This window comes from Choloepus didactylus, chromosome 13 (assembly GCF_015220235.1).
Source record: "Choloepus didactylus isolate mChoDid1 chromosome 13, mChoDid1.pri, whole genome shotgun sequence".
Classification (NCBI taxonomy): Eukaryota; Metazoa; Chordata; class Mammalia; order Pilosa; family Megalonychidae; genus Choloepus; species Choloepus didactylus.
Window position 1 is genome coordinate 41,554,790 of NC_051319.1, and position 26,466 is coordinate 41,581,255.

Here is a 26,466-nt window from a genome sequence, read left to right on the forward strand (position 1 = left end):
CAATATCTCTCTACATACATTATTGCAGAATTATTGGTGTTTACTATGATATCCTTCATTTATTTTTATTTGCTTGTTTAAGAGAAGGTAGCTTTTAAATTATGTTCAGAACACTGGGAAGGGTGGAAGAGTGATAAATTTTAGAACTATTGGCTGCCAAATTTTCTAAAATAAGTTTTTATTATTAAAAATGTTACAGACTCGTTTTTTGAAGACTTGGCAATGGTTCCAGACATGCTTTTTCAATGTTTCCATAAGGAAAGAATCCATTATCCAAAGCTGTGGTTTGGGATAGTAAATAATAGGTAATGCCTTTTCTCTTACCTTTACCTTCCTAGGAGAGTGTAGTGAATTGAAATCCACTCCACAACTGTCTTTCTCAAGGGCTTTTCCAATTAGTGGGATGCAGTTTATAATAATAAGTTGGTTCCCTTAGGATCAATGGTTAACCTATCCTTTTACTGAAGCAGGAAACAACCAGGACAAGATGAGCTCATGAAGTGTAGAGGGGTATCTCTAGAGGGAAAAATTAGGAGAGACCAGAAGACTTCTAAGGACCTAATATGCAATAGATTATTGTCATGCATTATTCCACATACTTACTTTACTACTTAGCTTATGAATCCAAGCAGGAACTACAAGCTATTATGAGAAAAGCAAGCTAAATAGTTTGTGATGGATAACCTCATATCCCATGCATTCACATCCCCATTAAGAGAAATGAGCTTCCTGCTTAAGTGGATGTCTCTAAGTACCACTGGTTTCTTTTCCATTCTTGCTTAATTCTTTTATCTTAGCTTCAGGATATTTCATAGATAAAATGCCTTGGAAAGCTCTAAGAAACAGAACTTATATTTAATAAATGAAGTTTACTAAACATTAAGATTGGAGAATTAGATTTGATCTCCAGGTGTGTCACCAGTTAGCTGAATTATTTTGGGCAATAAGTTTACTCTTTCTAGCCTCCTTTTCCCTATCTGTAAAGTGCAAAAATAGAACTACATCATCTCTGGGGTCCCTTTCAGTTCTAAAATTGTATGAGTCTATATATTTGATAAAATACCTCACTGTCGTTATACATCTCTGCCTAAGCAGAGGACGGCAGTTTCTCAAAAAAGGCAAGCTGAGACCCTTGTGGAGTGGTCATCCAGTTTTCATTTTGCTCAAGATTAAATTCTGATTGAATGCTATTTTCAAGTCTCATCTAGTGGCTGGAAGTACTTGTTTTTTTCATTATTAGACTACTCTTCAGGAGTCTTACCACTCAACCACCAGAATTGCAGTACTGCCTTATGCTGCAATGTCCTTCCAAGACATTAGACATTGCTATTTTAATTTCTTTAAAAAAGTGAATTTTTTTTTACTCTACATTGTTAATGTCTTCAACATTTCAAAATCTTCTAGTACATAAAATGACATTATCATGAAATATAATGGTGAAAAATAGAATATCCTTCACAGTGTCATCTAGTGAATCTCCATATCTTGAATTCTATTGGGCTAAAATCTTGTCTTATTCAAGGGACAACTATTATAAAAGACCCGTTTAACTGGGTTGATTGGTGTTAGTCTTTTGTTAAAATAGAGCATTAGTTGCTAGAGGTCAGTATTCACCAGTGTACCTTGGGGAAAGAGTGAACATGGAGCCTAATCCAATGACGACGGAGAGAACAAATTTACTTTGGAACCCAACTAAAACAGGATATATGCAGCTACCTGGAAAAAAGAGCTGTCAGGAATTTTGCATGATGACAATTGTACAGGATAGGTGAATAAATACAGATTGAAGCAACAATTTCAAAATCAGCATTATAAAGGCTTGACTCTCCTTTCTCCTAACATAGTAGAATTGCTGAATTGACTTCTTCTAGCCAAGAACACAGAATAATGCAGGTTGTCTGGTGAAGAGAAGCTTATTACTAAAAGTCATGGAAGCAACTTGAAATACCACATTTTCAACTTCTCCTGGCCCCTTGGCCGCTAACCCATGAATTTAATTTTAGTCAGACCATGGTATTTATATCCTACTGAAATTTCTTTATTTCATTGATGATTCTGTTCTTTAGCTCCTTAGGTTGTATTCTTCTGAGTCAGACTCTTCTCAACAAGTCCCATTTTGAGACTATTTTGTGCTATATCTTTAACACTCCAAAACTCAAGTTCTAATTCCTTTTTTTAAACCTCTTTTCTTTCTTTCAATATTCCCATGTTCCTTTCCCACTTTCTCCCAGTCCCGTGTAATTTGCTGGAAAATTTAATGTGCTTAAGTTTCTTCAATCAAAGAAATTCCAAACCTCTGACAGCAAAGGAATATTTCTTACAAGTAAAACATTAAAAAAAAATGTAAAACATTCATGCACTAATTTTTTTTATATTCTACAAATAGGAAGAATAATGATAATAATAACTAAGACTGAATTTTTCCTATGATCCAGATAGAATGCTGAGATCTCTACATAGATTATCTCATTTATAGACTAGTTTCCAGTGGCATAAATATTGATCACTAGTACTAACCAATCAAGTATTAAATAGATAAACTTCTAGATTCCACTCATTTTAGACAAACTCCATGAGCATCTAGTTGGAAACTGATGATGATCTTGTAAGGTCCTCTGGTCGGATAACCTTATGTGACTAAAATACATAGCTTTAACCCAGACTTTCTGTCCAAGAAATTTTGTATGTGAAAATGTACAATATTTATATTGAAATATAAATCAAGGGAAACAGTGTGCTTCCTTTTCTTCCTTTGATTCAGACAAACTCAATCCAATTTCAAGCCATTTTTGTTATTTGATTCATTATTGTTCCCGTCTTTTTTTTAGGCAAACAGTTCCATTCCTCTACTCTCTGCTCTGGGTTAATGTTTCCATCTATCCTCTCTCTTTTTTTTCTCGAATGTTTATTTTTATTCTAGTCATACAATCACTCTTTCAGATCAGCTTTTTTAGCCAACACATGATCTTGACAATCTGAGTTCATTTTCTGTACATTTCTTAAGTACCTCAGTTTTTCTCTTATTTTCATTTTATGTGGTAAAATACATAGCAGAAGCACCAATGTATTTCCTTATTATAATAAGCCTTTTATGTGTCATCCATCTTTATGATGATGCCTGTCAGAGAACAACTTCATATATAGCATGATGAATTGAAAGGAATTAATCCTTATGAGGCTTCATATCTGGTGGCCCAAGCACTGTGTTATATTCCACAAGGGCAGATGAAGTCAGAGCACCCTGCAAATCATCAATGAAATATGTAAAACTTAAGTTTCTGAGTTCACCAGAAGCAAGATCAGTGTAAAGGCTATGGAAATAATAATGCATCACTGTGGCAAGGATTACATTGGAGTTAGAAGGTCATAGTTTTCACACCAAGCTCTAGGCTGAAATATGCTTCACACCAAGGCCACCACCTGCTGTAAGAGCAGCCGTGGATTCAGGAGTCATTCAGGCCCCAGACTGCCTTGTTTGAGGGAGTTCGACTTCTTCCTGCTGAGACATCTCTGTCCTGCTGAGACATCTCAATGTGTGTATATGCAAGCATTTGGGCTCTTCAGGTCAGGTTGTAGTAAAGTTGCAGAAGAAGCAGTCACAATTATTTTCAGTAATAAAATTATACTTTGAGATAATGAATATAATAAATATAATAGCAATTAGACTTCAATAATGCTTAAAATGTATATTAAATATGTTATAGGTATTTACTTTGAGATAACTTTGTTTATAATATTGCTCAATTAAAATGCCATAGTTAAACTGCATATGCTGGTTTGAATCTATTATATGCCCCACAAAAGCCATGTTCTTTTAATTCAATCTTATGGGTACACACTTATTATGGGCAGGATCTTTTGATTAGGTTGTTTCTGTGGAGATATGACCCACCCAAGTGTTGATGAGACCTTTTGGTTAGATTATTTCCATTGAGGTGTGACCCTGCCCATTCAAGGCAGACGTTGATTAGTTTACTGGAGTCCTTAAGAGAGTTTAGGGGCTGACACAGACCCAGACATTTGGAGATGCTAAGCTAAGAGATGAAGCCCAGAGTTTGCCCCAGAGAAGCTAAGAGAGGACCCCCAGACAGAAAGAAACACCCTGGGAAAATAAGCAAGGATGAACAGGAGCTGAGAGAGAAGGAAGCTAAGAGAGACAGAAGCCTGGAGACATTTTGGAGAAAGCTATTTTGAAACCAGAACCCAGGAGCAAAAGAGCAGCAGATGCCAGTCATGTGCCTTCCCAGCTGACAGAGGTGTTCCAGACACCATCAGCCTTTCTTCAGTGATGGTATCCTCTTGTTGATGCCTTAGTTTGGACACTTTTATGGCCTTAGAACTGTAAATTTGTAAACTAATACAACCCCTTTATAAAAGCCAGTCCATTTCTGGTATTTTGCTTAATGGCAGCTCTAGTAATCTGGAACACTGTGTATTTATCCATTAGTAAATAATAGAAATTTTTAAGGTCACACAGTTATCATCATAATTCTGCCAGCCCAAGGTTAAATAATTATGATGATACCAAAGTGTTATCCATAATTTTAAGCATAATATCTACACACACACACACACACACACACACACACACACACACCATAGTATGAAGAAATGCTTTGTTTCCTATTGGTTCAGTGCCTCAAATTGCCCAGATAAATTTGCTTAAACAAATTTCTTTGCCATTACTCATTACTAGTATAGATTTTTTCTTTATCGTGAACTTTAACATGTACACATAACAGTGATAACTTTCAAAGTATGATTTCACAAGTAGTTAGCAAATTTCAAAGTATGTCATGGGTCACCATTCCACAACTTCAGCCATTTCCATTATTGTAAAATATAACATAAACCCAGAAAGGTATCATCTCTCATTGTACAGCCCAACAAGCAGTCATATAAGTAATTTCAAAGATTATTATAGGTTACAGTTCCACAGTTTCAGTTCTTTCCTTATTACATGTCCTTATTATATACAAGGTATATACAGAAAGGTAAAGACTTCCAAATCACAATTCAATGAACAGCTATAGAGCAAATTCCAAAGGGTGCTATAGGCTATAGTTCCTCCATGTCATTTACCACCTTCCAGCCATTCCAACAGTGTGTCTGTATATTCTGATTTCTGGAGCTTCTTATAAATCACAGAAGATTTTTACATTCAATCTATGTATATTCACCAACCATTTGCCTGTACTGTATAAGATTGGTATTCTATAAGACAAAATGTAGAGCCTCCAAAATTCCATTTTTCCCACCAATCTTCATAACACATAAATCAGAAGTATAGTACATATTCCCCAAAATGTATTAATCTTCTCATATCACTACTTGGATTTTTAAATTGTTTTGCTATTATTGTGTGAGATCTTTGACTTGCTTATAGGATATGGCATGCAGTTGGTAAATATGTGGTTATCAAAAAAAGAAAAAAGAAGAAAACTTGATACTGTGCCTTTACAGTGGAGTGAATGGCAAAGCTGACTCATTTTTAAAGCTGAAAGAGGGAAACAGACAAGTGATTATACAGTAATGGCTATTATTTAATTTGGAGAAAACTTTAATAAGTGTGGTTATAAATGCCTTCAAATTAAATTTTATTTCTGACTTATTCCTGTGATTTTGTTTGAGTGAAAACCTGCTACCTAATTTAGACAAGGCTAAAGGACATAGTTAATAAGAAGATTCATTGTTTCATTACACCTGGCAATAGCTGGCATGATACCAGCTAGTAAGACTCCTCCTACATTTCATTTGGTGGCAAATTTCAGCTTTAGTGATAAATTTCTTTAGTACTTCCTGAAGTGTGTAATTGCTTAATTTCTTCCATTTTATTTTTTTTTTAAGTCATGGTAAAGAATGGTCAGACAAGTTGTATGACAGATCAAAATGTGATTCACTTGATCCTTTCAATGAAAAGATGCAATGAGAAACCAAGAGACTTCTGCTTGCTTTTACATTTTATGAGGGGAAAAGCCCTCTCCTGGCATTGTGTAATTAAAATAAAAACTACGAAACTGACATTCAGTAATTAGTAATAAATCCGTAAGTGGGCACTTTATATGATCCTGTCACACCGTTATTTAAAATCTCTCAGTGGCTTTTTTGCACACAGAGAATGAAAACCAGACTCTTCATGCACTCTGTGTGGCCTGGACTCTTTTCAATCTCCAGCCTCATGGCCACCTCGAACTCCTTGTTCACTGTGCTTTTTCCACACTGGCCTCTTTCTGACCCGTAAACATGCCGAGTTCTTCTTAAGGCCTTTACTGTTCCTTCTTCCCGGAATGCTCTTCCCTGGGTCTTTTCTTGTCAGCCTTCTTCTCATTCAGGTCTCTGTTCAAATGTGGTCCTTCCCCAATCACTTGAGATAAAACAGCTGCCCACAATCACATCATCCTGTTAAGTGCACAGTGTGACATGATCTTATTTGTGTATTTGATGATTTCTTTTTGCCTATCCCACCTACCGCAGCACTCCCATTAGAGCATAAGCATCATGAGAGCAGAACACTTGAATGTAGTCTTTTACTGTATCTGCAGTACACAGTACAGAACAGTGTATAGAACAGTGCCTGGAATGTACTAGCTGCTCAGTTAAATAGTAATTGAATGACTGCATGATTACCATTTCTCAAAATAACCTTGTAAGATAAATATGTTTATTATCTACATGAGAAATGTTTCCTAAAATCAACTGAGGTAATAGAGTCTCTTGGATTTGGAATTCATATGTTTCTAAAGCTGGTGTCCCTTGCATTCATTCTCTTTTTTATTTTAATTTTATCTTTTATGATTTGTGCTTTTTTATTAAAGAAGTTGTAGGTTTACAGGAAAATCTTATAGAGAGTACAGAGTTCCTATATAACCCCCTCACTTACATAGTTTTCCCTATTATTGACACTTTGCATTAGCAAGGTACTTTCGTTAAAACTGATGAAACAATTTTATTATAATTAAATGATTAATTATGGGCCATGGTGTACTTTATGGTACTGTTTGTGTTGTACAAGTTATATGTTTTATTAAAATTTTTATTCTGGTCACATATATACAACCTAAAATTTCCCCTTTTAACCACATTGAAATATACAATTCAGTATTATTAATGACATTCACAATATTGTGCCACCATCACCACCATCCATCATCAAAACTTTCCCATCACCCCTAACAGAAACTCTGTAACACTCACCTATTAACTCACCATTCGCTACCCCACCCTGGCCCCTGGTAATCTGTATTCTTGTTTCTGACTATGAATTTGCATATTTTAATTATTTCATATTAATAGATCATTCAATATTTTTCCTTTTGTGTCTGTTATTTCACTCAACATAACGTCTGCAAGGTTCATCCACGTTGTCAAATGTATCAGCACTTCATTCTTTTTACGTCTGAATAATATTCCATTGTATGCATGTACTACATTTTGTTTATCCATTCATCTGTTTACTAGCACTTGGGGTGCTTCCCTCTGTCAAAACAAACTGAGTCACCCATAATAATCTATATACTGGGTTTGTTGAAAGAGAAATTGCTGGAGAAAGGTGAGCTCAAAGCCAAAAACGTTAGCAAGTTTTATTAGTTTATAAAGACCAATTAGTGGATTTCTAAAGGAGAAGTTACAATAATTGTTGACATTTAGGTTCCTTATTTTAAAGGAGGGTCTTGCAAAGCAGGGAATGATCATAGATTGGTTATTACAGTATATTTATTTATTGCTGGTAGGCTATGTCAGTTGGTATGAAACCAGCTTATTTCCAATTCTTGTTTTAACTGTGTCTTTTATATGACACACTCTTTCTTTCTTTTTTTGGAAAGCCTATACTTTTATTTTTAACTTTTTAGAAAGTCTCTGTCACTTCTTAGGGAAGCATCACTCCCAGTAATGTCAATGTCTGTAACCAATTTATTTTATTTAACTCATCGTTTGCCAGTTGAGAAAAATGCCCCTGTGAACATAGGAGTGCAAATATCTGCCTGAGTCCCTGCTTTCAAATATTTTGTGTATATACTTAGAAGTGGGATTGCGGGGTCATATGGTAATTCTATACTTAGCTTTCTAAGGAACCACCAAACTGTTTTCCACAGTGGCTGCACCACTTTCCATTCTCACCAATAATGAATGAGTGTTCCTATTTCTCTACATCCTCTCCAACCCTTGTTATTTTAATAGTAGCCATTCTAGTGGGTATGAAACTGTGGTTTTGGTGTACATTTCCCTAATTCTGATGATGTTGAGTGTCTTTTCATGTGCCTATTGATCATTTGTATATCTTCATTGGAGAAATGTCTATTCAGGTCTTTTGCCCATTTTTTAATTGTATTGTTTGTCTTTTTGTGATTGAGTTTTAGGATTTCTTAATATCTTCTGGATATTAAACCCTTATCAAATATGTGGTTTCCAAATATTTTCTCCTATTCTGTAGGTTGTCTTTTTACTTTCATGACAAAGTCCTTCATGCATATAAGTTTTAATGTTGGTGAACTCCCATTTATCTACTCTTTGTTGTTGTTTCTGCTTTTGGTGTCAAGTCTAAGAAACCATGGCCTAGCACAAGGTCCTGAAGATGCTCCTTTAGTTTTCTTCTAGGAGTTTCATAGTCTTGGTTCTTATATTTAGGTCTTTGATCCATTTTGAGTTGATTTATGATTATGGTGTGAGGTAGGGATCCTCCTTCATTCTTTTGCATATGGATATCCAGTTTTCCCCAGCACCATTTGTTGAAAGGCTATTTTTCCCAGATTTGTCCAGAATCAATTGGCTATAGATGTGAGGGTTTGGGGTGGGTGAGCCAGAGATGAGTGTCCTGGTTTAATATTTCAGGCTGCCCCACCCCATAGATTGGCATAGGGGCTACTCTAGTCCCTCTGTAATGAGGTCAGGGAACCACAATGTGGACACAGACTAGCTCCACACCACACTGGGAGGTCAGTTAGAGAGGGTCCAGCAAGGGTACTGCAAGCTTCTCCTACACTTTCTTAAGTTGCGTTTTCTTGATTCAGCATTCACCCAGTTACTACAACTCTGTAACTATTTTCTGGAATTTTGAGGAATATGGCTATGCCAATTTTTGCTAGTTGTTCAAAGATTCTATGGAGGAGAAGAACCCTGGAGCATCCTACTTTGCCATCTTGGTCAGCCAGAAGTCTTCTATCATTTTCCTTTGATTAGTGAGATATTTACATGATTCTGAGTGAGGTCATCAGCTAATTATTTTCAAAGTTGTACAGAACAGGCATATTTACTTAATCACATGCAGTGCATTTAGGAAAGCTTGTTCTCAAAAATAAAAGTTTTTTTAAATGAATTAAAGGACAATACTCTTGGATTATCCTTTCTATATTTAAAAGTGTAGACAAAAAATAAGATAAACCTGTGTTTTATTATATTTTTCATCCTTTTAAAATTCACTTGAAGGAGTTTTGGATAGGGATTCCTTTATTAAATGGCAAAGAACAACACAATTAAACGTAGAATGTTTATCATTTAATGTACTCTTATACTATCTTTGGTAAGATAAAATTAAATAATATACAATTTCCTTTGCATTTTATTACAAAGTATTAAATATTATTTCTTATATTTTATTTTTAAACTTTATGCTAATTCAAATGCATATATTGTTAGTTGTTACCTATTATTATATTTTCCTACCTTTCTTGGTAATGAAAGCTATCTTTCTTTATCATATGAAAATTACAGATGAAAGGAAAATTTTTCTTTAAAAATCCCCACCACATATGCTGTTATTTATTAGCACACTTTACTTCTTAATATCTATTATATAATCTATCAGTCTTGCACACACACACATTATTTGTATAAAAATTAACTCTCCAAATTGAGATATAAACTTATTTTTAAGAAATACTGTTTTGGTTTGCTAAAGCTGCTGGGATGCAATATACCAGAAATGGGTTGGCTTTTACAATGGGGATGTATTAGTTTACAAATTCATAGTTTTAAGGCCATGAAAGTGTCCCAATTAAGGCATCAACAGGGTGATAATTTCTCTGAAGAAAGGCTGCTGGCATCCAGGGTTCCTCTGTCACATGGGAAGGCACATGGCCAGTATCTGCTGGTCCTTCGTTCCTGGTTTCATTGCTTTCAGCTCCTGGCAAAAGTGGCTCTCTCAGCAACTCTGGGGGCTTTCCTCTAAGCTTCTTTGGGTGTTTCTCCAGCTCTCTGGCTTTTTCTGCCTTTTATGCTCTCATAAAGAATGCCAGTAAAGAATTAAGACCCACCTTGAATGGGCGGGGTCACACCTCATGGAACTAATCTAACCAAAAGCATCACCCACAGTTGGGTGGGTCACATCTCAATTGAAACAGCCTAATCAAAAGGTCCCACCCACAACAGGTCTGCCCCCACAGGAATGGATTAAAAGAACATGGCCTTTTCTGGGGTACATAACAGTACACTAACCCTGATACTTTCTAAGCAATTCAGAACTGCTCTTTTGAAGGCATTATACATATGTTTTCAACATTACCTATTAAAATTATTACTGTTATATACCATATAGATTTGAGTATGGTATAAATCAAGGGGTATGTATATGATTATAGATCATTATCATGTGTAAATTTCTGATCTAAACTAGAGAACAGAGATATAGAGATATTAGTAAATGTCCCTCTCACAGCATTTGCAATGATTTAGAATAAAATGTGATGTAGGAAGAATTTAATACATACAGAAACAGGAGAAGGAATAAGTAAGTATGAATTAGTATTCATGATACCTGTGATGAGAATTCAGTGAGTTCAATAGGGATAAGAATTTGGATAGATTTTTTGGAATTCATCCTTTATTTCTATCTGGGGAAGATGAAGGAAGATGGAAGAGAGAGGATTTGCAGAAGATATCTGAAGTGTCTTTGGCAAAGATAAAGAGTTTCTGTTCAGAGGCTTTCAGCTGAAGTTAAGGCATAAAAAGAATGAGGATCAGATTTCTTTTTAGAAGATGGGAATTAGTATGGCTTAGGAACCAAACAAGATGATTCTCATCATAAATTTGAGACATTAGAGACTCTAAAAATACTAATACTTAAGGCCCATATCGTGGGACACTTTAATTTTTAAAAAGTACTGAAGCCAGTTGTTTGGTATCTCATGGAAGAAACCATTCAGTTCACCATCTTTTAAGGATGTTTCAGCAATACAGATAAAGCATAGAAAGTAGCAAGAGCTTTGTTCTGTGGGCTTATGACTAGTATATATTAGGCTGTAAGAAAGCAGATAAACTGGTCAGTTTGATGAGTCAAGAAACACAGACTGCTTGAAATGATACTTTTGTTGCTATTGTGATACACTGGATTTTAAATGAATTAATGGATATGAAAGCATTGTGTAAACCAGAAGGTACCATATAAATGAAATATATATAGTTATTTTAGTATTGTGAGTTGCAGTCATTTAAAGTTTGTTAGTAGGAAATATCTTTTTCACATATTCATACTTAAGATGTGTCTTTTGTGTTTGTGTGTTTTCAGATAATCACAAGGACTGTTCTGGTGTATCCTTACACCTCACACGTTTGCCGTAAGTGCTTCCAACTATCCTAGATGAGCGTCCGCTTTAAGAACTTCACTGTATTAGTTATCTTTTGCTGCTTAACAAATTACCCTAAACATAGTGACTTAAACAAACAAACATTTATTATCTCACATTTTCCTATGTGTCAGAAATCTGGTCACAGCTTATAGCTGGGCCCTTAGGCTCATGGTCTTGCACAGGGCGGCAATCAAATTGTCAGCCCGGGCTGCAGCCACCTCAAGGCTTGACCAGGGAGGAGCCACTTCCAAGATCACTCACTTGGTTGCTGGCAGGATTCAATTCCTTGCTAGCTGTTAGCCAGAGGCCTCCCTCAGTTCCTTGCCATGCAAGCACCCATCAAACAGCTCACAACATGACAGCTGCCTTCCCTCAGAGCAAGCAAACAAGAAAGCAAGAGAGGACATATAAGATGGAATCCAGAGTCTTTCTGAGCATCCTCTTGGAAATGACATACAATTACTTTTACCATATCCTGTTGGTTTAGAAATAAGTCAATAGGTCCAAATCACACTCAATGAGAGAGGATTAGACAAGAGTGTGAATGCTGGAGCTAGGGGTCATTGGAAGCTTAGAGACTAAGTCGCCTTCCACATTCACCGTGCCCAAGAAAAGAAGTGAATCTCAAGGAGAAAACATATATATTCTCTATACATTATACTTCATTTTCCATATTATTTCATTTTAATTTTCACAAAAATCATGTTTTACAGATCAACGTATTGAGGTATATCTTAGTTTTATAAGACAATAGTTTTGAGTTTTTCAGGTATTTGAGATAAATACTTCTTTTTTCTGCAGACAGCCCTTAATTGCTGGCATGTACCTTATGATGTCTGTTGACACTGTTATACCAGCAGGAGAGAAAGGTGAGTAATGATCTTTAGTTTTTAGCATTATTTCATCAACTAATCTACAGGGATGAATTTATAATATAGTTTTATAAACTTATGAAATGTCCAGTATTTTTGAGTACCTGAAAGATAACCAAATTCTTTATTATTCTTGTATTTAAAATAGAGTTTTGTATTAATCCAAGCCATTTGTTTATTGCTTTTTAATTACATTAGTGAAATGCTAGGAACTAAAGCCCATGAATAGGTAGTGGGCTATATAAAAAGATAAAGTCTTGAACATTTTACAAATCAATCATCCTTTCCCTAAATGCAAAAGACAACTATATATAAGGTACAGTGGCATAAGCTACCTCATAGAACACCAGGTTGAAAATCAAGGGGTTAGCAAATGCTAACCAGATTTACTGGACTTTTTCCCTATGTTTAAAATGGGGATAATAACTGATTCACCTAAATTTGCAAAAATCTATAAGAATGATATGTTCTGTCAGAATCTTAAGTTCCTGTAAAGAAATATGCCATATTAGAAATAATTCATTTCTGTTTTTATTGGAGATCTTTTAAAGTTAATGTCAAGGAAGTAATTTACGATCTCTTCATCACAATTTACTTAATATTAAAAAAATTTTGTTGAATAGCTACTATGTGTTGGACTGTAAGTAAGGACACGTATATGAAATGCTCCCTTCTCTTACAGGGACCATTGTCAATCTAATGATCAGTCTTTCTAATGTACTGTGTTTGCATTCAGTTTTTGAAAATCCCTTTGTTCCAAAATAAAAACCAATTTTTAAGCTTTTTCAGCTGAATACATTTAAAGATAAAGGTAATAAGTTAAGCCTATGGTTTCACTGACAGGATACTTTGATTTGACTCTAGTCATTGGTTTATGAATAAAATAAATATGTGAAGGCATATTCTTAGTTCGTCTTCGCAGAGTGGCTGGCACATAAGTGCTTCATCTCTGTTGAGTACATGACTGTGTATGTTTCCTTCATAAGAAAGCCCCATGCCCAGCATTTTGTGAATAGCCTATACTTACTTTTAGACAAGAATAAAAACTTGAATAGTGACTTTTCCTGTGTTTTCATTTCTAACAGTGGTGAATGCTGACATATCGTGTCATTATAAAATGTATCCAATGCATGTCTTTGCCTATAGAGTTCACACCCACCATTTAGGTAAGAACTTTAAATTACATGTTAAATTATTAGAATTTACCATTGGGCCTGCTGGTGCTATAAATGTAAAATGTAAAGTATATTCGGCCTTAAATCTGTTTCTCTGAAGGGATTTTTGTGTATTATCTTTTTTATGCTGTTTCATGATATTGTTGTCATCAAAATATGCAGCATTTGGGGTTCTTAAGATACTCAGATTTTATTTTAAAATAGGAAAGTATATGTGTCTTTTATTTTTCTAATACATCATTATAGTATTTGGTTATAATTTGTGTTTATTACAGGTCAGGTAGTAAGTGGATACAGAGTAAGAAATGACCAGTGGACCTTGATTGGTCACCAGAGCCCCCAGCTACCACAGGTGTGTAGAAATTAATTTTAAGAGAAAAATTATTAATCAGCAGATATTAACTTTTAAAAACTCTCATAGAACCCTTTTGAATTTCTCTAGAGACTAAAAAATCTCCGAATCTACTTTAACTGTATATCTGAGCTGTCTGACCTCCATTTTTACAACTTCCAATTAGGTGCTATCCTTGTCAATTCTCTCATTATTTCTAAGCATGGTGTTGAGGTTTTTCTATCCTATAATTTAGTCAAAGATAGTGTCTTGAATAGCTGTTCTGTTGTTACATTTATTCTGAGTTTTATGGGATACGTTTGTTGTGTTATCATTTATATCAAAGTTTGGTATTCTCGTTATAAAGTAGAATTAAATAAATAAAGGAGCACTCTGTGAGTGTGTGTGTGTGTATGTGTGTCATCATCCTCTCTACTTGGGGTGTTCCAGGACTCATGTTGTTAAAGCATGTGGTTCTGGGATTTTGTTAGTAATTTTATTGAATCATTGTGCTTATTTTCTTGGCAGGCTTTCTACCCTGTGGAACACCCAGTAGATGTTAGTTTTGGTGATATATTGGCAGCAAGATGTGTATTCACTGGTGAGGGAAGAACAGAAGCCACACACATTGGGTATGATTCTGCAAATTCCACTATTTAAAGAGATTTTGTGGGGCAAGGCATGATTATAGGTGATGGGTGTCTTTGTGAATAAACTGCACTTTTTTTTTCTTGTCTTGGACAATTACAATGAACAGTAGGATTTTATCATTTTAGTACTGATTGACTTGGATAAGTAAATCCCTGAATATGAGCTCATTTTTCCATGTTTCCTTTCTTTCTGCTTGTTTGAGATCTTCAACATCACAGTTCTCCATATTATAGCTACCACAAGGTTGCATATTGTTCATCTTAATAAAGAAAAATATAATGATTCTGAAAACAATTTTTCTTAAATATTCTCTTTCCCTATGTTCAAATTTAGGCAAATACATGAGTTCTGCTTTTGGTGGCACCTATTAAATACTCAGAGGTTTGTGAAGTCTGTTTTTCTGGCTGTTAAAACCTCTTTGTATTCAGTCTTTTCAGGTTGTTTAGTCTACCAGATGAGGATAATAATATATAACACTTTTCCGAAAGGGAATATCAGGACTTTTAAATAATTTCCAAAATACTGAGCCAACTTGAAATAAGTACATTTTATAACCCTACATAAAAATTTTCAAAGGACTCTACATGCTTTCAAAAAAGGCTTACTTAAATTATAAAGGGAAAATAAAGTCTCTTATCATGCTTTTTGTTAAAAAAGAATCAAGGAACCTCCTTTTCATGTTAAACTGGGTTATAAAATATTTAATGATGCCCCCTGGAAGTTTGAGTTTTAAACCTTTTATCTCCTGATCAAAGAGAAGTTACAGAAAGTAGGCATCTGAAAATATACTTTAGATGCACTGGAAATGATTCTTATGATAACAACACTAATTGTGTAAAAAAAAGGGATTTGATATGGTAGAATGGGATTTTTTATGTCCCTATAGAAGATTTTTATATCAATAACCATCAATTTTAAGGCTAATGGTAGGACAAACAAAAATTATCAGTTTATATTAAACAGTATTGCTTTACAATAAATTTGGGAAATGGGATTGAAGAAAGCATAAAATTATTGAGTTACAGGAAATGTAGAAATAATTAGATATGAAGGAAGCAATGTGACAATTCACTTCTTAATAAATGTTAAATACGTGAAGTGATATGATTCAAAGGCTATTATTGATCGACTCTTCTCCATTTTAAGTTAGAATAAAGCCATAGGAACTTTACTTAAATGCAGTTTATTATTCTTATTTGCCTTTGGAAAACAAGCAAAGTAGTAAAAAAAAAAAAATCCCTTTCAACACATTATATGTATTGGTTTACACATTTGTATGTGGAATAAGTAGAATTTTTTGCCTAGAGGTCTCTTTACAATTTGGGGGAGTTCGTAACTTTGGCCAAATTCTATCCTTTAAGTTTTCTCTGTGAGGCAGTTTCAACCACAGAAATTAATGCCTTGTTAAAGTACCAGAATGGGAGGCCAAAGTGATCTCTAGAGGCCTCTTTCAGTTTCATGAGTCCAGAATAATTCTAGTATTTTTTAAAATGTTCATTTTGCAGTAAGATAATATCCTAAAATGACTATGCTAATCTATCCTTTTGCAAATCTCATGTGGGCTAAAGGAAATGGCATGTTGTAAAACAAATGAAATAGAAAAAAATAATAGGAAATTAAGTTAGTGCGTGAGTCCATATTCTGAATATTTAATTTATTTTATAGAAGCTATTTTTTTCCAGTGGACTGACAAACTAATAAGACAATTTTGAGTAATTTTAAATATGAATACTATTCCTCAGAATAATGCATACTCTTTTGTAGTACTTAACATGCTTTAAAGTCTTAGAAAAATTAAAAGCAACAATGCATCTCTCTTTTATAAAATAATGGATACCACCTCCCATAAAATACTACAGGATCACCATTGAGAATGTGAGCAATAAAAGCCAGTATTTTGTGATGTCTATTAAATTAAATATTTTGTAACTCTCCCCTCCTTCTCTCTTCCCACCTTCTCCTCATCCCCCATAGACAAACACACACTCCCACTGGGCATAGGATAGAGCTCTGAGCCTGAAACCGACTTAGATACAAATTGGCTTGTACAAGGGTAGCCTGGGGCCAGTAGGTGTCCCCTCAATGCACTGGGAGAACCATCACCTTCAAGTTTCTCATCTTTTGAACTGCAGTCACACAGAAACTAGGCTTTACAGGAAAATTATGTTAATAGTGTTCTAGGAAGAAGATATTCCGTTGAGTGATTCTTCCACCTAAACCAAGCTTAACCCTGAATTAAGCTGAAAATCCTAGGACTGGAGAAAACCTTGCTTGGGTAGAATAATCATGATTAACTAAGAAAAAAGCATTTTAAAAAATAAGGACTGATTTTCCCATCCCAAGGATTCATCTCAGAATATAAGCATTTAAAAATATGTGGGTTTAAGACTAGAAATAATAATAAATATACAGAATGGTAAAAATTTAAATCCAGGTATTGTATTTCTTTTAAAATAATAAATATGAGTTATATATCTTAGACAAAGTTGCACTAATATATATCCTGACAACATAGTACTAATAAATCTAAGAAGAAGCAATATTTTGTGCTTCTTTAAATTCATTTCAATGTTTAGTCAAGTTTAAAGCAACGAAATAGAATTTAATTGTCAAGCAATTAAGTTACGTCAGGTAATTAGCCTAGAAGTTTACATGCAAATTTTTAAATTAATTCTTTGGAATAAGTAAATAATAACATTCACCTGTTTGGTCAATTTTGCTGGTCATACTTTCATTTGGAATAATTCATTTCATATACATATGAGAATGTCTAAAAAAATGTTCATAGATACTGCATAAGTTTAGAAGCATGAAATCTCTTAAGAAACAATTTAAAATCTTTGTAAGATTATCTCTTTAAAGTTTTCAAATTTCTTTCCAAAATTATTATTGCCCGTCATTGATTGTTTCCAAACCTAGCATCTGTTGAAAGTAATGGGGTAGGAGGTGGGAGTGGAATCCTCAAAACAACTGGAGTATCACTATCTGAACATACAACAATAATTGGATACTTAAAAATGATACATTTTAGAATATTTTGTACTCTTAAATTTCTATTATGTATCTTTATGATATAAATGATATATTTTATAAGTATTTTTCAAAAATCTCAAAGATAAATCAAGTACTTAAAGTTGACCTAACTCATTATTTAGCAGTGTGATATATTAGAGCAAATGTTAAGCCATAGTAATTTCTAAACATTTATTAAGCTAAATTATTCATTTCTTTCTTTGTTCAGCAAATGTTTATTGAGGGCTTACTCTTTCAGGCTCACCAAACTTTGTCAGATTAAAAGCCACCAATACATAAAACAGAAACTTATCAAATAAGCACTTTAGTATGTAAGCGACTGAAACATATACACTATAGCAATTTTGGAATAAGGTGATGTCACCAGTCTTCACTTAGGGAATCACTTGGTGTTGGGGAATGTTTAAAGGTCCAGTCAATGGAGACAGGGCAGACGTGTGAACACAACTTCCTTCCCCACTTTCTCAAATTAATAATCACTTAAATGGCTTGGTCCCATTGGCAGAATTGAATTACATATGTTGATCTCTAGGGAAAAGAAAGGTAGGTGTGTCAAAATCCTCACTTAAGAATACAGAAGTTTATCTGCTTTATAGTGAGTTTTTTTCTTTTAATTGAGCTAAAGAAAAATGAATGCCTGTGAAATAAAATAGACAAACTGTGATGCAGAATTATTTAAGTCCCAATATCTCTTGGGTAGGATAGTTTCTCTGTTAGAAAGGGGCTCAGAGTTACCTTGACAGCAAGTTCAATTAAAAATGGAAAAGAAAGAATTATGACTTTTTTCCCTTCAGCCCTTATAATGAAATTATCCTTATGATAGGAAAAATTCTTAATTTATTTGATCAACTCAATGCTGTATATACAATCAGAATACTGACTGAACTATATTGGTGAGCTAATTATGATGTCTCACAAAATCACGTGTTTAGAGATAAACACATAGATGTGTACATAACATTAATATGTAATATATAAGAAAAATGAATTAGTGAATTGTGTGTGTATATGTATGGATGTGTGTATAAAATTTTTCTCAAAGGCTAGTTCAATACATGACAAGATAATTCACTTTACAGTGAAATTTGCAACATTGGCTTATATTTTCAATTTCTCAAATTCTCTAACTAGTAAGTCAATCATATGTTAAAAAGGAAAGGATAAAGAGTCATATTATTTAGAAAGTTATTGATTTCCCTTTATTTGCTATAATTAACCACACATTTTTCAAACATACAACCTTGTACCTTGCTACACACTATTTCTAAGATAGATAGCTGCTGCCTTTGTCTCAAGGTTTGGTATAAAAATTTTCTGAAATTTATGCCATCTTCTTATTTCACATTCTCCACTATCACTGTCTACAGTTTTTTTAACTGTCACTCACTGTACTGGTGGTGATGAGGAATTTTATAGTAAATTCTTGTACTGACTGTTGTATTGGTTGACTGTAGCACACATTTCACAGTTTTATTCCTTGCTGTAAGACTAATTACTTTGTATTTATTGAAAATGAACTCTTTTTACTTTTAGTACAATTTATTTTCAAATACATATTAAAAGTAAGGCCTACAAATGTATGTGTAGCAAGTTTGGAAGCACCAATAATATATGTGAAGAAATCTATATTAACAAGATATTCTATTTTAGTTATTTTGAAACTTTGTGACATTAGTTCCTTATCAAATCCCTAATACATTTTTCTGGAAATTTAAACTGTGCTATATGGATCGATAGAGAGATGATAGATAGATATAAAGAGAAAATTTAGACAAACATCAGAAATGTCTATAGCTGTTTAAGTATGTGATAAAATATTTCCATTACCTCTTCACTGTATGTATCTGTGCATTTGCATTTGAATACTTCTGTATAGCTACGCTGTGCAAACACGTGTGTGGGGGGGGGGTAATTGGTATTCTCTGAAAATAGCAACACATTTTTACCTATGTCTACAAACCAATGACCTGTGGTGAAGAAACACTTTTGCTTGAGCAGTCTTAAACAATACTAGGATTATGTTTCTACCCACGTAAAAAAGACTAAGTCCTAATTATCACAGTACAGCTTCTCTTAAATTATATTCTGGAACATGCAACAAGACAGGGGAGACTGGTCAAATTCATTTGGAAATGGCTGATATTGTATCCAATCACAGAACCTTGAACACATTTAATATTAAAGGCTCTTGAAGTACAGAATCTGTTTAACTTGTGTAAACCAGCATTTCCATATTTGGTCACAGAATAACTTTTTCTCAATTCATCTGTAGAATTTCAAGGACCAAAGTTTCCTTCACAATAGTTGTGGAGATACTACTCTAGAAGAAAATTAGGAAGAGTAAAAGCATTCTAGTAACCCCTCTCTATTTTATAAATACATAATAATTCACAGAATAAATTATTTCCTTTTATGCAACAGAGAACACTCTGGCCAAGAGAACTGATGACTTCTAGATCAACGATTATAGTTACTTTTCTTTTGTTCTATTTTTTAATAATAAGGAAAGAGATCTGGATACTGGTTGAATTACATTTGCTGTTGTGTGTCAGTATACCTCTCCTATTGAAAGCATGGATATGATGTTCCCAAACAGATAAAATATGGAAGGTCCTGACCATAAATTAATTGCAAGTTATTATATGACTCCTTAAATTTATTAAAGTTTTTTCTTTCATTAATTTGGGAAGCATGCATGATCATTTTGCTTTCTCTCTCTGCAAGGGGATTCAAAGTTTTCTAAGCTAGAACCACATCTTAAATTCCTTTTCCCTCCTCACTCTTCCTTGATCTACATAATTCCTGATTTTGAACAGGGAAGGAAAAGGTAATATGGGAGGCTCTGGTCAATTAATTTGGCATCCTCCATTCCTTTTATAGCACATAATTTTCTGACAAGCGCCAAAGCTGTTATAATGTAATTCTTAATAATGGTGTTTTGACACCATGAAGATATGTGTAGCAAACAGGTATTTATTGAAGGTTGTGCTTCACTATTTGCTTATATTTCATGGAAGAGGCAATTACACTGACACGTATCAGATTCAGAAACTGAGAAGCCAAATGAGTTTTAAAGCATAAACAGAGGTCCCCATGGCAGGGGCTCATTTCTGTGTTCTCTTGGGCAGGTCTACATTTTCAAAGCTTGGAGAAAACAAACCCTGTTTGGAAAAGATTATTTTTTCCCTTCCCTTGCTGATGTCCTTACTGTTGCTACGGTGAAAAGGTGAACGTTGCCTGACACTGCTAGAAAAGTCAACACTGACACATTTCTGTACAACAAATAGTCCACCTCCTGGCTTGTTTTTCATTAGTGTAGGCTTGCTCAATATTGTCAGAGCTAATACAGAATGTGAAATGTTCCTAGGCCCAAGCTATTTTGGTATATAAAAGTTTTGTGAAAATTTATCTAAAAAACTTGCTCCTAATAATAGCAGAGAGAATGAAATACGTAGTAACCCACATAAATTGAGGAAGAAGAAACTTGTTTTATAAACTATTAGATGTTATTTATATTATTTGGAATTTTTATTGGCCATATCCATTCCACTGTTTTAAAATCTATTTTTAACCGTGATTCATTCAGCTGCACCTCACTACCCCATTCAGTTCTAAGCCCTTGAAAGTGATTACTGCTGATTTCATTTTTTCAATCATTATCTTTTCTTTCCTGCTATAGAAACCTACTTGACAAGTCAGAAAATCAGGGGTACTCTTACTATGTCTTAGTATCCACACCTGATTCTAGATACATTTGACCATGAGCTGGGGGCAGTTAACTGAAAACAAAGTTCCAGATTCTCGATGTTAAATAGGAAAAAAAAAAACATTTTTAAAGATTTGTAAATAATTTATGATATTTCTGTGAAGTATTCTGAACTTTACCATTAAGTAAATAATTAAAATTTTCCATATGAAAGATACCTTGTGCAAATCTATAAGTTTTTGCAAATGGAGGAAGGACTAAGGAATAAGAATTTAAAAGATAAAATATCTCTCAGCTACTTGAGGTGCAGCTGAATGACTCACCGTTAAAAATAGATTTTAAAACAGTGGAATGGATATGTCCAATAAAAATTCCAAAAATTCCAAATATTCCTTTGACAATGTGCTTTGGATGTTGAAAACTGGGATGGGTTTTAATGAAAGCTATACAATAAATGCACAATACATTTACCTTTGAATCCATTGCTGACAGGTTTACTGGTTGCATTTTTCTTGCAATAAGAATGTTTTTTATGTGAATGGCTGATTTGTTTTATTTACTTTTTTTTGTTTTTGGGGGGCCTGTAGTGGCACATCAAGTGATGAAATGTGCAACCTGTACCTTATGTATTACATGGAAGCCAAGCATGCAGTTTCTTTCATGACCTGTACACAGAATGTAGCCCCAGATATATTCAGAACCATACCACCAGAGGCCAATGTCCCAATTCCTGTGAATCCTGATATAGTTATGATGCATGGACATCACAAAGGTAAAATTAATGTTTAATTTAAAGTAATATGTGGTTTTGTATTTTATCTTTTCTTATATATTTCACTTTGACTTTGTGATTAAATATTTAAAATCATCTTTAAACCTTTTTCCATCAAATAGCACATATACACATGCTTTCCCTTTGCCTCTTTTCTCTCTTTCATATTCTATCTTCCCTCCTTGACCCATCTCTATTAAAATAAATTAAAAAATCTCAACCAGTGATGAAACAGATTCGTTTTGGGATCAACCCCATAAAAGTAGCTCTTTCTTCTTTTAATTCATGATTTCTAGTTTCCCCATCTCATTCCACCCATAAGCAGTAATGGCCTATGCAATTTACAAGTTTATGCACTATGTTTTAAAGAGTGCTACAATTTGCCAATGAAAATGTTTATAGTTTCCAACCATACCCTAAATTATCTGTTTAATGGCCTTTTCCAAGCAAAAAACAGTTGTTGGATTGCAAGGCATTTCTAATCTTGGCCTTTTCACCTCATTCTCAGAATTGATCTTTAACTTATTTGTTCATCTGCAAAATGGTCGTATTGACCGTCCTTTCTTTAGTTTTAAATTGCAAAATCCACACCCTGTTTTATTGAATGAAGTATGCTAAGACTTTGATGGTTTTTACAAGTTCAATTTTAAAATGCCAAAACAGCCTTTTATTTCCTTCCAGTGGATTTTATGAGAGAAGTGGCATAGCAATCAGGTCATTTATTAAGACCCTCATATATTTATAGAATATACCTTAAAATGTTCTTTAAATATCCTTAAAATGTTACTGAATTCATTTGTTTAGAAAAAACAAATATGAGCAGTTTTGTTAATGCATTTTTAAAATCCTTTATCACATGTCTATTATTGAAAACATAGTTGATCTACTTATTAAGTCAGAAGAATGGTAATTGGTGGTTATACTGGTGGAGATTTTCTTGTCAGAGTATTTCTATCAATCATATAAATTCTTAATACTGTTGTTTTTATGAAACACAAAACCCTGAGTAATATTTTTATGTTGATGACGTATTTCCAATAAACTATTTAAAGTCTATAATATATATATTGCAAGTTTATATTCAGCTTCTTTAATCCTTTACAGAAACAGAGAACAAAGATAAGCCTTCTTTACTACAGCAGCCAAAACGGGAAGAAGAGGAAGTGCTAGACCAGGGTATGTATGTTTATTTCTGTAACAAAGCCTATAAAACTGTTTATATCTGAATAGGCAACCAAATTGTGAAGTTATTGAGATATTTTAGGACTCTGTTTTTCACTCTCCAACCTATTTTTGCTTTATTTTTATATAATATATAATTCGTAAGGAAATGGTCAGCTGTTGCACTTTAGCCTTGAAAGTAAAATTCATTAGTTTAATTTGATCCTGGTGGATTATTTTGTCTTTTTCTTTTTAGTTTGTTTAATGTTGTAATATTTATGTATTGACAAATAAGTACAATTATAATCAGTGGACTGCTTTTGAAATCTAATGACCTTTACCATTTGAATTCTTGTGTATTTTGTATGGTGTGTTCATTAACTATATTGAAATTCAAGAAAAAAGAAATTAAGAATTAAACCCACATCTTGCCTCTGTAAGTCATTCTTCTCTGCCTTCGGCAAGGTAGGAGGAATTATTGTCTCATGCATTTGTGGTTTTGTATTATATTGCCATCTGATGAGCTAAGATAGCATTATTCTTACTCTGTTTTATTGATTTGAAGTGGTGATGTTTGATACTTGTATGTAATATAGTGCATGTCTTAGTGCTTAAAAATTACTCTCCTGAATCTTAGTTTCTTGCCAGTTGTTTAGATCAGTGCTTTCATGTTAGGTGTTGGCATATCTTATCTTATCAAATTATTTTTAGCCTAGATATGAAATATTTGTAACCATTAATTTAATGTTAAGGCAAACACACTACTACTGACAACATTAAGTGTAGAGAAACAGACAGGACATTTCTATTACTAACATCTAGACCTTTCAGATTCTATGGATGTTGTAAACCACTATTAGAATTCTTCAAAATGTATCCCATTAGGTCTACAGCAAAGATATTACTTTTCACTAACAGTTTTTTAGAAAATTAAAGAATCCAGACTTTTGAAAGGGGAAAATACATTCTAAAAGCAGAATGAGGTAAATTGTAATCTAAAGACTTTTAAATTATAACATGTTTTCCATAACATCTCATTCTAACAAGGTGACCTTTAATAAATAAAACTTAGATCAAAGTTGCATCTATGTTGTATAAAATCAAAATTAGGGAGATGACTTTTTACTAAATGGCTTTTGAGTATGACTCAGATAGATAAATTTATTAATCCCTGTGCATATATTTGTAAGGAAATCGGTAACGGTACCCCAAATATTGCAATTGTGTTTACTGTTATTGTTCTGAAATTTAATCAGGTATAAAATGCCCACACTGTTTGACATTGTACACACTGTTTGTAATGTGTGTCTTTGAAATTTGTTGTCTTAGGATACGTTTCCAAACACCAGTATATATGGTACAGTATGGAATGCAACCACTACTTAGTAGATGCATCTTTCGAAATAGTGTGTTTCTGTGGAAACTGAGGCAGGATTGTGTTTTCCTTTTGAGGTTAGTTGAGTTCATCAAGGGAGACATTGAAACCTCTGAAAGATTAGAAACCCAGTTTTGTTAGTGATACTACAAAGCGACCTTAAATGTTAGGTTTAATCTGTTCTTTCCAAATAGTAGGATTTAGGAGGTGTCATGTACATCCAAACCAAATCCTTTAAAGCACTTTTATATTTTGCCATCCATTTCACATTTTGCTGTTTTACAACACATTTACAATATTCAGAGGTTTAGATATACCCAAACCCTATTAGTTCCAGAAAAGAACTCTATGGACACAAAGAAATTATTTTCCTATAGTTTTTGGTTTCTTTAAATTATGAATGAAAGCGCAGTAAATAAAATGATTTTACTTGGGAAGGAAACAAAGCATTATTCTGACTCCCATGTTGCAAAAAACAAGCTCTGGTATTCATATACTGAAATTAGTGGGTCCATCAAAATGTCACCTTCTAGATTATGTGAAGACTAGTACCTCACCAGAAGCCATTTCAAGCCTCTGTATTTTCCTATTGTCCATGGGATCCACCAGCCTTGATTTAAAGTGAAATAAGAAATATAGCAAATGCATATTTGTACACATAGTTCATGTGGTTCTTCACGAATGAGATCAATCTCTCACCTTAAAATACCCAGGCCAAATCTACTCTTTGCTGTGAGAGTGAGCCATTCTTTTCAGAGATGATTGTTTGCACAAAATATCTCTTTGTAATCACTCTCTGGGGAGTCAAGTTCACCAGATAGCTGATAGGACAACTCTAATTATTCAAATAAATCATGCCATGTATGCTAATTTTTAAAACAAGCCCTCAAACATAAACCTTTGGCCTATTTTGGTGTTCCAGCCAAAATAGTGCGTTTTCAAGTACTCCTCCAGTTTGGATTGATTCCTTTTAATATTTTATATTCCAAATAAATAAAAATTCTTCTCTCATTTCTGTTGTGCTAGCCACAAGCTAACAGACAGCATTTCTCTTGGGCACCCAGGAGATGCCAAATCTCATTGAAAAGAGAACAGTTGTCATGGGGCAAAAAGGAAAAGACCCAAGCATCAGAGTACACATATATCCATCAGTGGCTGAATGATACAGATAGTTCTACCTGCATAATGCACATGATAATTTATTTTTACTTTCTTTCCTAATACATTGGAAACCAGATAGGAAGATAAAGATCAAGATATATAACACTGCTATGTTTGAAAGAAGGAACTACTTTCATTACAGTAGTAAAACAGAGGTGGTGGGGGTGGGGAATACTCTTATGCCATAGGCTGAAACCAGAAATGTAGTATGCCACAGATGGACAGGAAGTAATATATACCTCTAACATGGAGAAAAAAAAAATCAAAGCACACTAATGAACTTTTTAACATAGGTTTATCTAAAATTCTTTTCCATGGGATGTAAAAATATTTTATCTCCTTTAAAATTATCACTAAAATTGCTGTTGATTTTTTGCCAGAATATTAATCTTGATTGGATATTAACTAGACTTTGAAAGAGGACTCGGAGTTGTTTGAACCCATGTAGTGTCAGCCCAATCTGTACTTACCCACAAACACACTGACCTACTGCAGTATTTGTGTCTACAGCTGCTCTTTCTAGAGAGAATTTGGTGTAAGACTATTGTATCTCAGAATCTATCCCAAAACATGTAATTACAGAGATATCACAAGAACCTCATTATATGACTCTTACCTATCAGGTTGTTCTGCATCATGCAACAATGGGAAACATTTTAATGAGGCTT

At 33.8% G+C, this 26,466-nt stretch overlaps 1 protein-coding gene across 19 annotated transcripts in view; it reads left to right on the forward strand.

Moving 5' to 3' along the window:
* Positions 1–26,466, forward strand: part of PAM (peptidylglycine alpha-amidating monooxygenase) — a 306,111-nt gene that overhangs the window by 219,141 nt on the left and 60,504 nt on the right. For all 19 annotated transcript variants that reach the window (XM_037801760.1, XM_037801762.1, XM_037801761.1 and 16 more), the window contains 7 exons: positions 11,501–11,549; positions 12,363–12,430; positions 13,519–13,599; positions 13,884–13,960; positions 14,468–14,571; positions 21,917–22,101; positions 23,206–23,277. In XM_037801760.1, coding sequence (XP_037657688.1) covers positions 11,501–11,549; positions 12,363–12,430; positions 13,519–13,599; positions 13,884–13,960; positions 14,468–14,571; positions 21,917–22,101; positions 23,206–23,277 — 636 coding nt within the window. The remainder of the gene's footprint in view (positions 1–11,500; positions 11,550–12,362; positions 12,431–13,518; positions 13,600–13,883; positions 13,961–14,467; positions 14,572–21,916; positions 22,102–23,205; positions 23,278–26,466) is intronic.